At 35.6% G+C, this 14684-nt stretch overlaps 1 protein-coding gene across 1 annotated transcript in view; it reads right to left on the bottom strand.

Annotated features, from left to right (window-relative positions):
* The window catches only part of Rgs22 (regulator of G protein signaling 22), a gene marked incomplete at its 5' end in the record, with an annotated part of 111222 nt that overhangs the window by 51062 nt on the left and 45476 nt on the right, over nt 1-14684 (bottom strand). The window contains 6 exons of the mRNA XM_010619664.2: nt 387-488; nt 1222-1344; nt 2754-2868; nt 3673-3806; nt 7150-7324; nt 12375-12536. Coding sequence (XP_010617966.1) covers nt 387-488; nt 1222-1344; nt 2754-2868; nt 3673-3806; nt 7150-7324; nt 12375-12536 — 811 coding nt within the window. The remainder of the gene's footprint in view (nt 1-386; nt 489-1221; nt 1345-2753; nt 2869-3672; nt 3807-7149; nt 7325-12374; nt 12537-14684) is intronic.

Here is a 14684-nt window from a genome sequence, read left to right as displayed (position 1 = left end):
CTGATGTCTGCAGCAGGTTCAGTGGTCAGAGCCGCTGCTCCAGTTGCTCCAGTGATCCTTCACAAGTCCACTCAGTCACCCAGAGTCAAACCAAAAAGGTATAAGTTGGGGGTGTGGGGGGGCAATGAAATGTTCTTTATTGGAACATCAAGAAGTTGGCAGCAAAGAGAAAACAGAGCAAACCAAATAAAATAGATAAAACTGAAAATCACAAATCATATTTCAGAACAATATTTTCTGCTGACACTTAAGTAATCCCACGGCACTAAGTTAATTGCTGCCTTTTTGCCTACAATCTCAGCTTTCTGTTGTGTGAGACTAAACACAAATTTCATTTCACTGTGCACTTAGAGCTTCACATTGAACCAACATTATTTACTACTTACTTGTGCTTGTTTGCATACTTTAAAAGGATGAAGTGTGTCTTGGTAGAAAAGCTGATGATAAGCCTGTAGGTCAAACCAAAAGTACACACTGTTCTTCCACAACTGCAGATGGGAAAAGCACATAATTACTACTGCCCAATTATTAAAGCTCTACAAAGCTCTAATTTCAAAAAAACTGTTCAGTTCCTTGCAGTTAACATAAATCTGGTTCCATTTAAGATGATTTTAATCTTCTATCACTGAATGGCAATATACAAAATATTTATTGGCATTGTCACTAGAATGATATATTTTTGCATGTTTGCATAAATGGGATTAAAATAGCAAGTGTTCTAGTTAATGGCTAGAATAACCGAGACCAAAATCTCGATATATATGGAGAAATGTATATCATAACAGAACCAAACTTGTTTAAGCCACTTAAATACTTTTCCTTTAAGCCAAATAAATAATTTGTGATTTTTTTAAAAACTGGAAATAATTTTGCCTCCATTCACTGTAATTTTTAGAATTATTAAAGACTTGACAGAAATCAAATCTAAATTTAAAATATATTACATCAGGATAAAATTATATGAAAATAAATTGTTGTTAGCAATACAAGTCAAACCTTTATCTGTATTTTACTTTTCTTTGTAATTTTAGTAAGATAATGAACCAGAATTATAATTGTGATGTTTAAATTTGTACTAAATATCAAATACATTAGTTTTTTAACCACAGATGGAAATTTTAGCCTCAAATACAACTACCTGTAGCACTGAATTACTTCAACACCACTTATTTTTAAATTAAACAAAATTATAAAATTAAACCTTAAATAATTATTTTCTACCTTGTTCCCTGAATCCTCACAGAATTTAGTAAAGAAGAATCCAGCTCTACTTTCTACATACAAAGACTGCAACAAATTTTCCATGTGAAATCCTCCCAAGGCGCCAACATCTGATGTTTTAACCTATGCAACAAAACAGAAGTCCATTACCCAACCCAAAACATTATCATTTTTACAGAATTTTACAAATGGGCTTCATAAATTCTGCCAGCCTGTCATTTTCCCACCAGACTATTTTATCTGTGTACCTATATATATATATATAATTAATGCAGTATGTTTGCATCTGACTGTCATATAAGGTTCATTTATGGAGCCCAATTACAGCAGCAGAATTCGTTCTATTATAAACCAAATTGGTTTCAAACTTGATGTTAAAGAAACTTCCCAAATCAACTGTTTTTATGTTTCAGGCAGTGATACCATTTGAGGAGTCTTACAAATCTCTGTTGGTGGCCTCTTTCCTACATATTTACAGTTGTTTTAGCCTTGAGGTGCTGCTATTATAGATACCACAGTCATAAAAAGAACTATCTTCAAGGCCTCTCAGTGCTGCTCATTAACTGTCCTTAGGGGGTCCCTCTTTGGACGATCTCACCCCACAAAGGTCATGGCCTGTGGAGTGTAAATGGTAGTATAAGTTCTCATAAAACTCTGTTGTTTATGGCTTCTCTGCCAACAATGCTAGCAATCCTAACACTACTCTTCAAACACAGAAAGCCGACTATTCCTCCAAATGCAAGAGTGAGTCCAGAACACGAAAGGGTATCTACTGTGCACATGAACTCTTTGGTATTTGTTTTGTGGAACTCAGGCCTCTCTGTAATCCTTAGAATAACGAGCATGAACAAGTTAGGGTTTAGGTCAGCCTCTTGTTCTCTCTTTGTCATACTCTGCCTTTTGCTGCCTTTAGAATTAAACAAATTCTAAACTGAAAATGTAATGTTCTTACGATGCTTAACTGTCAGCATTCCAAACTAGAAAATCACTATTTTGGTAGGGAAAAATCCTAATTAGAAGAAAAGAGAACTATTTGCTTATGATAAATAAATCATTATAAAAATTTACAGCTAAAAGTTGACTCTATGGGTCTGCTGAGGTTTCTACTTAAAGTGTAATCCTTGGGAAATGTAAAATTTTCAACTAGAAATGAAACATTAAATCCATGTTATTAAGGTAGCTGCAATCTAGGAATGGACTGCTTTTTAAAAATTCTAGGTTTAAAAAACAACATCAAATATTATTTTTATAAAGTGTTTAAAATTTAGTAAAAATACTGGAGGGTCTTATTTAGTCTGAAGTATTATACCAAAACCAGAACACAGTTGTTTTTGAAAAAAAGTAATCAACACAGTATTAGGCATCATGATATTATAAAGGGAAACCCAGAGGAAGTTTTAATACCAAATTCTTTTGCCAGGGAATAGAATGTGCTCCTTAAAGAAAAAAATATGAGTGAACAAAAACTTTAAAATCAGGAATGTTGATCAGCTCAATGAGGAATAAGGTTATTCAGTCTTCAAAATACTTACTTTCGGTTCTTCAGTATAAGTGTATCTCCTTTCTAGCTGGGGCTTCAGACATTCAGAAATGTCAGTAAAAGATGTTAATCGAATAACTCTGCTGCTTTCAGACATGCGCCTTGTCCTAGATTATAGACCCAAGAACTAATTAATTGATCAACAGACACATTTAGGCATCAAAGAAACTCCTCAAAATGATAGAGATCTATGAAAAGCATACGGCTAACACACTTAATGGTGAAAAGCTAAGCTTCCCCTGATATTGGGAACAAGACAAGGATGTCGTCTGTCTCCACTTTTTGTCTGGTTGGTTGGATGGCTGAGTCTCGCTTTGTAGTTCAGACTGGCCTTGAACAACTCATTATGTAGCCTAGTCTGGCCTGGAACTCACAGCTACCTTCCTGCCTCAGCCTCCTGAATGCTGGAAATAACAGGCATGCACCACTATGCCTCGCTCTATCTTCACTTCTATTCAGCACTGCTGTTGAATTAGACAAAGAAATAAAAAGTATGCTGATTAAAAAGAAAAAAATTAAAGCTGTCTTTATTCTCAGATGTTATACAGAATCCACTAAAAAGTACTAAAATTATTAAGTTCAATAATATCCCACAGTACAAAATAAATAAGCAGAGTTAAATTATATTTATGTATCCTAGCAATTAACAGTCCAAAAAATGGTATTTAGGACAAATTTCCATTCATAATAGCTTCAAAAAGAAACATATAAAGAGATACCATCTCTTTAAAATTACTAATATCTGACATTCTATCCCTAATTTAGAATATGCATAGGAAGAATAAGTCTTTAATACATATCACTGGGATATAAGAACCCACAAAAATTGTCTTTAATTTCTATTTAATTTTCAAGATCTTCAAATATCTTACCATGGCAGGGAGTACTTCCCACATCCGAGTGACACCTACCCTTTCTCAGTCCCAGAATCCCTTGGGGGAGCTACACACAAAGATTCAGTCTTCCAAATTTTTTGAGTTGCTGTTTTGACTCTAGGTGTTTTCTTGAGAGATTTACTATGTTGTACTGAACTGAATTCCTCTTTCTAAAAAGTAGGAAGATAATAAAATGAAATATGAGCAAAATGAAAAAGGGAAAATCAAGCACAGTTCTGTATATGCACCTCAAATTTGTTTTGATCACTAGAATATTTCTTCACTCGCTCTATCTCTTATGAGGTTTCCCACTAAAATAGAAATTTTCTCCTTCCCCAAATTTCAGTTTTATGAACCAGCAGAGGGAAATTCAACAATTTAGATAAGAAAAGAAGAACCAAAGGTTTGTATGTCCCAATTTCCACCACTGTCAAACCAAACTCTTGGAGGAAGAATTTAATGGAACCTTTCCTTTATTCTATAACTGAATAGTTTTGCAGGGGATGTTCTTGGGCAAGAGAAATGAAACAAAGACACCCTTGGCCTATAACATGAGATATACACCCAAATTTCTTTCCATTTTGGGACATTTAATTCTCATGGCTATTTTTCCTCCATTTTAAAAAGTTCTTTATGTTGTAAAAGTTAAGCAATTTAAATCTAGAATAAAGATGGTATGTGCATGAAGTAAAAATTATAAAAAACTAGAAATGGAGAGAAAGAAGATAATTATCTAATTATGGGATATGCACAAATGTAACATTATATAATACTTTAAAATAGTGGTTATGAAAATGACATATATGGAAAAATACTGATGATGAAGTGAAAAGAAAATAATCAGAACACAAAAATAGAAGTGCACTAAAATAAAAAAAAAAATCACAAGACACCTAGGAGGAAATAAATTAGTAGTTGTATAGATGGCAGTGAGATCAGAAGTGATTTTTTTCTCACCAGTTTCCAAATTGACAGTAGCGTTACTACTTATATAACTTGAAAAACAAACCTTTCTATATGTCAACTTCCATTAGCGTGTTATATATTCTGACAAAGGCAAGGATCATATTTGTTATGTTTCACTACCCAGAACAGATAATAAAATCTATGTGTACTTTACATACTTAATGACTAATAATTTTTAAGAATTCTATAAACAAAATACTCAAGTATGTTGTACTTTTAACTTTCCAGGTATTCAGGCTCACATCTGTTTTTGTAATCAGGACACAGTAAGACATTAAACACTCTATAAATGACAGGTACCACAGGAGGGTGAGCCTCTGATTATATGAATAAAGTATATCATACAAAAATAGTTTTAAAATTTTGATTCTTTTTTTGATACAGGGTCTCACTTTGTCGTTCAGAAGTCCTTAAACTTACTATGTAGCCTAGCCTGGCCTTGAACTTGGGACAATTCTCCTGCCTCATCCTCTCAGAGTGCTGGGATTACAGGTGTGTACCACTACACTGGGCCACAAAAGTTAGTCAAATTTATAGGAAGGAAAAATAAAATGGTGGTTTCCAGGGAGTATGAAGAGAGAGAAAAAAAAGATTTGTTGTTTAATGGTATAGAGCCAGATTTACAAGATGAAGTTTTTCTGGTGATTTTTCATAAAATTACAGACATGTTTAATACTACTGACATGCACACTTAAAGATGGTCAGGATGATAAATTTTATGTTACGTGTTTTTTGCCACAATAAAATTTTTTTTCTTTAAAAAATATTTAAATGTATCATATAGAAAGAAGCCTGATTTGAGTTTCTAATTTTGCTAGCTTGAGTGGAAGCTAGGAGACTACGCAGAAAGTTAGTTAAGGGGAGAGACAGGTGACAAAAAGGCTCAACAGAGCTGAGGAGGCTAGAGTTAAAAAAAGCTGCTCTATAACATGACTGTGATGGTAGTTACACATTGTATCCATTTACCTAGATGCTAAAAGGGTGTATTTACTGTTTTTAAATTTTTAAAATAGGAAACATAGAATGTCATAAGTTCTATACCTTAGAGTGTTTTCTGCAAAGGAGAGACAGAGTAAGATCAGGGTGTGCTGTCCAAGCAGAAAACATCAATAACATAGGGTGATGATTCCCAAGAAGGCAAACAAAGATAACAAAAAGTCATGTTTATACCACTTTTTCACAAAAGCTAACTTTTCTCCATTCCTTTGGAACTATTCACTTACTCAAGTTCTTTTTCTTAACCACATCACTAGTTTTCTCTCCCCGCTTCAGTTTGATGTTTTTTATACAAATGTTTACATGGTCCCAGCATTATGTCTTCAAGGTGTGTGTTCTTCTGGTGACTAGGTCACCAAGGCACACAGACCAACCAGGAGGACTAGATTAATCAGTTGGTTGGCATACAGTAAGAACACAAGGTGCCAAGGAGGTCAGGGAGAAGTCAACACAATGGGTAAGAAAACACTGGCACACTGAAGGGACACTAGTGTGGACCCAGAGCAGCACTAGTGAGGGGCTGCATGGAACGCAAGCCCTTGACCCTCACCAGGACCCACTGAAGCCTGCTCTTGGGAGAGCCCAGGAATCTGCGTGAACAAGTGCTTTGGATGACAGCTATGGATGGTAAAGTTTGCAGCTAGTCACGGGGCTTCCCATGTGGATTGTCCGGGAATCTTAAAATTCAGGTTCTGAGATGTGGTTCTAATGTTCAGGCAGGGTTGAGAACCTAGGTTCAAAGCCACCTCCCTGATTCTCAGAGTGACCCTGAACAATTTCAGATCAGTTAAGTCAGAATCTCTGAAGGTGGGACCCAGGCATTGGTATGTTTTAAAACTACTCATGATTTTGATGTGTATCTAGAATTCAAAAACCACTGACAGAAAAACTAATGTGTTTTCAGCAGTGTGTGCAGAAGTAAAAATTTTAAAATTATATTACATATTTTGCCTTTTAAAATAAGACAGTCTGAATACATAGCATTCTTTTGAAAAGGTTGTGTGTAATTTTGACCAGTAACAGCATTCTACGGTATCCTTAAAGTCAACTAAGATTAGTTAAGCTCTTTACTACTGAAATATAGGTCTTATCTATAGTTATTTCATCCCTATGCCAAAATATGTAGGGTTGTTGATTAATTCCTTATAAATTAATTAACTTTTCTTTGGATTTTTTTCCTCTTACGTTTTTGTGCCCTGGGGTTTTTGCTTGGAGTGTTCAAAGAGGAGCAAAGGCACCAGTGTAGTTGGGTGGAATAAGTTCAAATGGAAGGAAATGAGGTCAAGAGGATGACAGGGACCTGAAGAACTTGGTAGACTTTGGGTTTTAACTCTGAGGGGAAGAGGAAGCCACCGGAGAATCCTGAGCAGATGAGTGACATGATCATGTGTTTAGTGAAGAACAGACTGTTGGTTTTCTTATTTCCTAAATGTGGCAGCATGTACACTGGTAATCACAAAGCTCTTGATGAAACTAAGTATCAGTGGACACTTAGCATGGACACTGAACTGTACACTTAATAGAGATGAAAGCATCAGTTATTTACCTTACCTGGATCTCAGATATCTGCGGATTGCAAGACTTAGGTCTTAATGGCAAGAGAGTTGCTATTTGTGGAAAAGGGTCAATGTCCTTCCTCGGCTTCTCCTGGCGAAGGTGCCAGAATTTCAGTTCTGCACTAGCACTTTTTGTTGAGGATACATGAGTAATACAAAATCTTGGTGCCCTGTTTATGAGAAAAACAAATTTATGGTTACAGATGTTAAGGTTAAACTAGAAAATAAGTCTCTAAAATAAAAAATTACAAAAAAAAACTCTACAAAATATGTAACAACCCTCACAGTTATTAATCGTGGTATACCCCCTTTCTAATAATTTCTATTTCTTTTTCTGCATTCTCAACTTTAGAAATACTTTTCTAGGGCCAGGGATTTAGCTCAGTGGTTCTGGCTCCTGCCTCACAAGCACAAGGACCTGAGTTTGATACCTAGTATCCACTGCCAGCAGTCTCTTTTACTCTGACATAAAAGCAATATACATTAGGGGAAAAAAATCATAAAATCATGTTCAAATTACTATCTGCTTGTTAAGAGAAAGAAACAAACATAACTAGAAATGATACATAGATGAAGGAATTTTAAAAATAGCTTAATTTCTACTAAAATAAGCAATGCACTCTGATCAATTTATCCAATTTAGTATTTATCTAAATAGCAATTATAAATTGGTAGAATGAAATTAGTATTTTAAAAATATATAAACATTTTATAATGCCCAAATATACCTACCACTAAAGTAGGTTACAATTCATATTATCTACTTCAAGTCTTAAATTTGAAAGTAGCAATTAATTTTATAATAATTTACAATAAATGAAAAGTGAACTCCACTGCAGAAACTTAGGAGAAAGAATGTCTGGCAAAATATCAAGGCCATGCTTAATTGGATGGATATCCTGGCACTCAATCTGTGGGTTAACTCTTCAGTTTACTGTATATAAGGTTAATGCCAGCTGTCAAGGCCTACAGCTAATTGGTTCTTGGACCAGGCCTTCCTTCTAGCCCAAGGACTAATTTCTCTTCCACAGTACAACGTCTAGTAGAAAATTGCTTCCCTTTAATAGGAAGAAGGTAGATATCTTCCGAATGTGAACATAGGATAGGGAAGGAAAAGAATCCAAAGTCCATAGCTTATTTAGGATCAGAAAACATCCTGTACAGTCTGAGTGGTTATCCTATCCAATATTTCTGAACTTTTACTTACAGACTTGGAAATATCCAAAATTATTTATGTCACCAGAAGTAGACATATCTACAAGACTTATCATATCACATATGTGATGACCAGGAAATCTAGATGCCTCAATTTTCTGATTCAGTTATTTAAATGTATTCATATGATTCCCTAAATCCATACTGTTTTTAATCAATTAATTTTATTCTCTTATTTTACACATATAGCATTAGTATTTGATTAGCTAGTATGTAAATTTACTTATTATTAGAGGCAATTTCATAATGAATCCTCAACTATTATTTTTCCTAATGGTATCATTATACAAGTTCTTATGTAAACTGGTTGTACACATACTAACTCTCAAGCTCTAGAGAGTAGAAGATATTTGCCACATAAACACCAAGGATCTGTTTGTGTGTGTGTGTGTGTGTGTGTGTGTGTGTGTGTGTGTACAGAAACACACACCTGCATCCAGTATAATAATACTGGAAACAACTCTAATGTCCTTCAATGCTAAGTGGATATATAATACATAATACAATAGAATCTACTCAGGAATAAAAAGGAACAATCTGTTGATGCACATAACTTGGACAGATCTCTAGGGAGTTATGCTGAATTTGAAAGCGAATGCCAAAAGATTACATATTGCATGATTTTTTTTCTTTTTATTGAGGTTATTGGTACAATCTAGGTATACAATACAATTACATTCATCATTGGGATTCTGTACCTTTACATATTAGGTCTTGATTCTCATTTTTCCCCTTGTCCCTGCCCTCCCTTCACCCCCTCCTCCCCTCCCCATTTACACTTTATTTCCATTTTTTCAGTTTCTCATATTTTTTCCTCTCCCTTATTACCTTTCCCCCACCTTTCCCACTTTCCTTACACCTTTAGCCCTTTACTTCCTATTTCACATTATTAATTGTCTCATTAGGATCCTGTGTACTATTATAGTTTTTCACACCAAAGAAACTATTTGTTGTTTCAGTTAAAGAAATCTCTGTATGAACATTAAAAATAGGGAATCCTAAAATAAAACTAAAAAGGAAAGTAAAAGAGAAAAGGCAATGATGTAACATCAAAATAATCCTTAATTCTGGAGATGAAAATGGTCCCTGAACATATTTAAATTGCTTCTCCCTCTTATAGTCTTATCTTATTCTTTTTTCATTATTTAGAGAATACTTTATGAGTTTCTGTATGACTTTTTTATTAGTAGTTTCTCAGGAAGGGAAGGGGAGAGATGTAGTTATAAAAAGTCAGGGAGTAGTACTCCATTTTATAAAAGCAAACAAACAAACAAACACATCTTCTTTATCCAGTCACCAGATGATGGGCATTTGGGCTGTTTCCAAGATCTAGCTATTACAAACTGTGCTGCTGTAAACATGGTTGCTCACATATCCCTGAGCTATGATGCTTTTAATTTTGGGGGGAAGATAGCCAGCAGGGCAATATCCGGGTCAAATGGGACCTCCAATTCTAGTTTTTGAGGAATCTCCACACTGATTTCCACAGTGGTTGCACCAGTCTACACTCACACCAACAGTGGAGAAGGGTTCATTTTTCCCCACAGCCCCACCAGGATTTGTTATTGGTTGATTTCTTGATAGCAGCCATTCTTTCTGGGATGAGGTGGAATCTCAGCATTGTTTTCATTTATATCTCTTGAAAGTCCAGTGATGTTGAATATTTTTTCCATATGTTTATTTGCTGTTTCTACTTCTTCATCTGAGAAATATCTGTTCATTTCAGATGCTCATTTTTGGACTGGGTCTTTAAATTTGGGGTGTCTGATCTGTTTTAAGTTCTTTATTCTAGATAATAGACTTTTGAGGAACACCTGGTAAAAAAATTTTTTCCCAAACTGTGGGTCATCTCTTTGCTCTGTTGGCAGTTCATCTCGCTATGCAGAAGCTTTTTAATAAGATGAGATCCCAGTTGTTGATTCTTTGTGCTAGTTCATGTACGTCTGAGGTTTTGTTCATAAAGTCTTTTCTTACGCCAATGTCTTCAAGAGTTCTACCTAACCTATCTTGTAGCAGGTTTAGTGTTTCTGTTTTAATATTTAGATCTTTGATCCATTTCAATTTTAGTTCAGTGCATGGTGAAAGATATGGATCTAGTTTTAATCTTTGGCAAATTGAAACCAGTTTTTCCTGCTTATCCATAAAGAATGATAAACTAGAGGGGCTGGGGGATTTAGCTCAGTGGTTCCGCTACCTGCCTCACAAGCCTAAGGACCCAACTTTGATCCCTGGTATTTAAAAAAAAATGATAAACTAGAGACCTTTGTAGCTAAATGTATGCACACTGAGGACATACTCTTAAGTGAAATAAATAGGACACACATGTGTCAATACCAAATTGTTTCTCTGGTGTGAGAAACTGAAAGTGTAAATGAGGACCAAAATGTACAACAGATAATGTGAAAGAAGAAAAAGAGGTTCAAAGTCGGGGGGGAGTAGGAAGGGGGTTGGGGAAAGGAAAGAAGGGGAAAAAATATGAGAAAAGAAGGAAAAAATGAAAAAAAAAACCATTTGTAAATAGGGAGGGATGGAGGTGTGGGGACTAGGAAAAAAACAAGAACCAAGATATATCATGTACAGGTACAAACTCCCAATGATGAATGTGATCATAGTGCCTATCTAAAATGTACCAATGTACCAAAAAGGGCAAGGAAAGCACGCCTGTGGCAAAATAACTGTTCTGCATCCTGACTGTGGTGGCATATGTATGAACCATGATATAATGATAAAGTGACATGCAGGTAAATATATATACACAAACAAATGAGTGCATATTAAGCTGGCAAATGAGGAAAAACATGAGTAAGTTTTATCAATGTCAATTTCCACACTGTGAGGAATTAGATAATCATGAAAGACACTACCACAGGGGAAAACTGAATAAAAAGTACACAGTATCTCTCAGTATTATTTTTTACAACTGTATATGAATCTACAATTACCTTAAAACACAATTTTTAATTAAAAGAAAGTAAGTTGCTTCTGTCTTTGTAATGTTTTAGTAAGGTGAGTGGTGTGTACACAGGTACTCACTATAGCATAATTTCTATTTCTCTGTACGTCTTACATAACTAAAAATAGAGTTTTTAAAGAAAAATTACAACAGCATGCCATACATAGAAAACTACAAAGTATACAAGTGATCTGGAATACCTAGAGGGGAGATGATGCCAGAGAAGTGGGCAAGGAACAAATCATGATGATTTTATTTGTTAATTTAAAAGATACAAATTTTATTTATTTATTTATTCTTGCAGTACTGGGGATCAAACTCAGAACCTTGTGCTTTCCCGGCAGGCACAGTGCCATTGAGCTAAATCCCCAGCCACCAAAAAGATTCAAACTTTAAACTGAAAGCTTTGGGACAACCTGTGAAATTTAAGGCAGAGATGTGATGTGATGAGATCCAACACAGTCATTACGGACAACTCAGTGATCCACCAAAAACACGTATCTCCTCCCCTGTGTCCATCCTCTTTTCCTTTGAGTTACTCAAGTCTCTGGTGAAATACAATCTCCTCTCTGCACATTCTCTGTACATCCACACCTTATTAAACTACTTCCACTTGAGTGCTCCTTGCTTGGACTGTGATCTGTAGACTTGAGCAGGTTTTACCTTTTATTCTTAGCACAGCATTTGGCCCAATGTAAGTGCTCAAAACATGTCCTATGAGATGCTAGCTACACACACACACACACACACACACACACACACACACACACACACGATACGCAGGCACATGCACCAGTTGTATGGGATATGACCGTGAAAAGGTGGAAGGATGAGCACACAAGTTAAAAGGGAACTTAAGTACTGTCCAACTTATAGATTTAAAGTCACGCTTAACCCCAATTATCTGTAAAATAAGCACTTTAAGGAAGGTGAAAGATATAATAGTCTCATTGTTTTAAATTTCAACAAATGACATACCATATAACAAAGGATATTACACGTAACTAGCCTAAGAAAAGTGAAATAACTTTGATTCATATTGTTGTTCTTACCAGTATAGAAGTAAAGGTTTTATGACCTCAGACTGAATATTTTTTAAGTGTTCTTCAGTCCATTGAGATCCATCTAACAAATCAAGTTTTGATAAGATTTCTGAAGAAAGGTAGCACTCTCCACTGCTCACTAGATAGTATTTTTTCATCTTCTCAAGATGTCTGAAATAAAACACACAATGCACAATATTTTACTACCCAAATGCAAATATTTCAGACAAGCAATAAACTATCTCAACACTCATTTACAGAAGTATGGAGCATTTCTATGGAGATGAAAATATTTCCACAGTTATGGAAAGGGAAGAGGTGTTTATAATAAGCTGAATGGCTTTGCAAAGCTCTCGATATCCTAATCTCCAGAGTTTGTAAATTTATTACCTTACAAAGTCATAGAGATCCTATAGATGAGATTCAGTAAAGACTTTAAGATTATCCTGAGTTATGAGTGGTCTCAGTGTAATCACAAGAATCCTTCCAAGAAGGAGGTAGGAGGGCCACAGATGTGAATGTCAGAGAGAAGATATGGTGTTATACTCCTGGCCTTGAAGATGGAGGAAAGGGCCACAAGCCAAGGAACATAGGTAGCCTTCTTAGACTAGAAAAGGAAAAAAGCCTCCTCCCAGAGCCTTCTGAATCCCAGAAATGTAAGAAAATAAACTTGGTTGCTTTTAGGCCATTAAGTAAGTGGTAATTCATTATAGCATTTTTCTGATGCCCTCAGCCCCTTTTAATATATACACTATATCAATGTATACAGCGTCTACCAAAAATGTATACATCAGGAAAAGGAAAACTTGCACAAATATTTTAATACTACATTTATTGAAACATCATGAGATTCATACAAGTTACTTTTAGCCTCTGCCATTAGAAGAGGTGCTCAAAGTGGTGGCCATTAGCTTCTAGACATTTATTAGTACGGTGAACTGCTAAAGCATGTATACATTTTTTGGTGTGTGAGTGTGTGTGTGTGTGTGTGTGTGTGTGTGTGTGTTTGCTGTTTGTTTTGTTTTTTGAGACAGAATCCTGTTATGTAGTTCAGGCTGGCCTTGAGCTGACTATGTAGCCCAGGCTGGTCTCAAACCCATGGTGATCCTCCTGCCTTGGCCTCCTGAGTGCTGGAATTACAGGTGTGTGCCACCATGCCTGACCAGTACCTTTTAATATTTCCTACAATATTATCTATAGGGTTAGATCCTGAAAAGCCTATGTAGGTTACTGGCATACAACTTTCCTGATATGTCTTTAAAAGTGGTAGCAACCTTTCATCCATGATCACTCAGGTCATATTTCATAACCAACTATTTGGTGATGTGCTATTAACAAGCTCTGTGACCTGAATGCCATTAAAATAACCAATATTCCAGTTGCTAGTATATACTTGGTGAGCTCTGTGATTTGGATGCCATAAAATAACTGGAATAACCCAATCACAAACATATACTCAGTCAAACTCTTAAAATGAATTGCAATCTAATGTACTGTATTCTGAGTACAGATGAGATCAGACCTTTCCTAACATAGTCTCCTCTTGAGAATCCTAGACTTAGAGTAACCTCAAACATAACAGAGCTGGCCAGATGAAGACCTGAGCCCTATCAGAGACTCACTCAGATATCCAGCTACGTGGAATTCTACCAAAGATGGAATTTGTTAGTGAATTGGGCTGTTAGGAAAACAGGTCCTATCTTATGTGAGTGTGGTCATAAAGATGATAAACTATATAAAATTTTGATAAAAATTCCCTATCATTGTGGTATAAGAGCTTAACTAACTTTAGAGCAGTTCTAGAACTTATGGGAAGAAATAGTACATAGACCCAAATAATTTCTATTATTAGTGCCTGAAAATTATGAAATCAGAAAACATGTAAAGTCATAATTTATTATTATAGGGTGAGATGTAGCTCAGTGGCACTGCACCTGCCTGACAAGCACAAGGTCCTGAGTTTGATCCCTGGTACTGAATTAAAAATGAAAAAATTGGGCCAGGATTTAGCTCAGTGGTTCTGTCATGTGTTTTACAAGAGCAAGGTCCCGAGTTCGATCCCCAGTACCAACAAAAAAGAAAAAATTTTTTAAAAAAGTTATTATTAGAACAAGATAAGTGTTATCTTTGTTTTTGGCTTTGTTTGTTTGTTTTGTTTTGTTTTTTGAGACAGGGTCTCACTATCTAGTTCAAACTGCTCTGGAACTCACTGTGTAGCCCAGGCTGGTCTTGAACTCACAGCAATCCTCCTGCCTCAGGCTCCCAAGTACTGGGATTACAGGAGTGTGCCACCATGCCCGGCTTTTTTAGGGGGGGGCA

This window comes from Fukomys damarensis, unplaced genomic scaffold, assembly GCF_012274545.1.
Source record: "Fukomys damarensis isolate Sample0158 unplaced genomic scaffold, DMR_v1.0_HiC HiC_scaffold_5, whole genome shotgun sequence".
Lineage (NCBI taxonomy): Eukaryota > Metazoa > Chordata > Mammalia > Rodentia > Bathyergidae > Fukomys > Fukomys damarensis.
The sequence above is the reverse complement of the archived record's forward strand: the minus strand, read 5'-3'. Positions and strand labels throughout refer to the sequence as shown.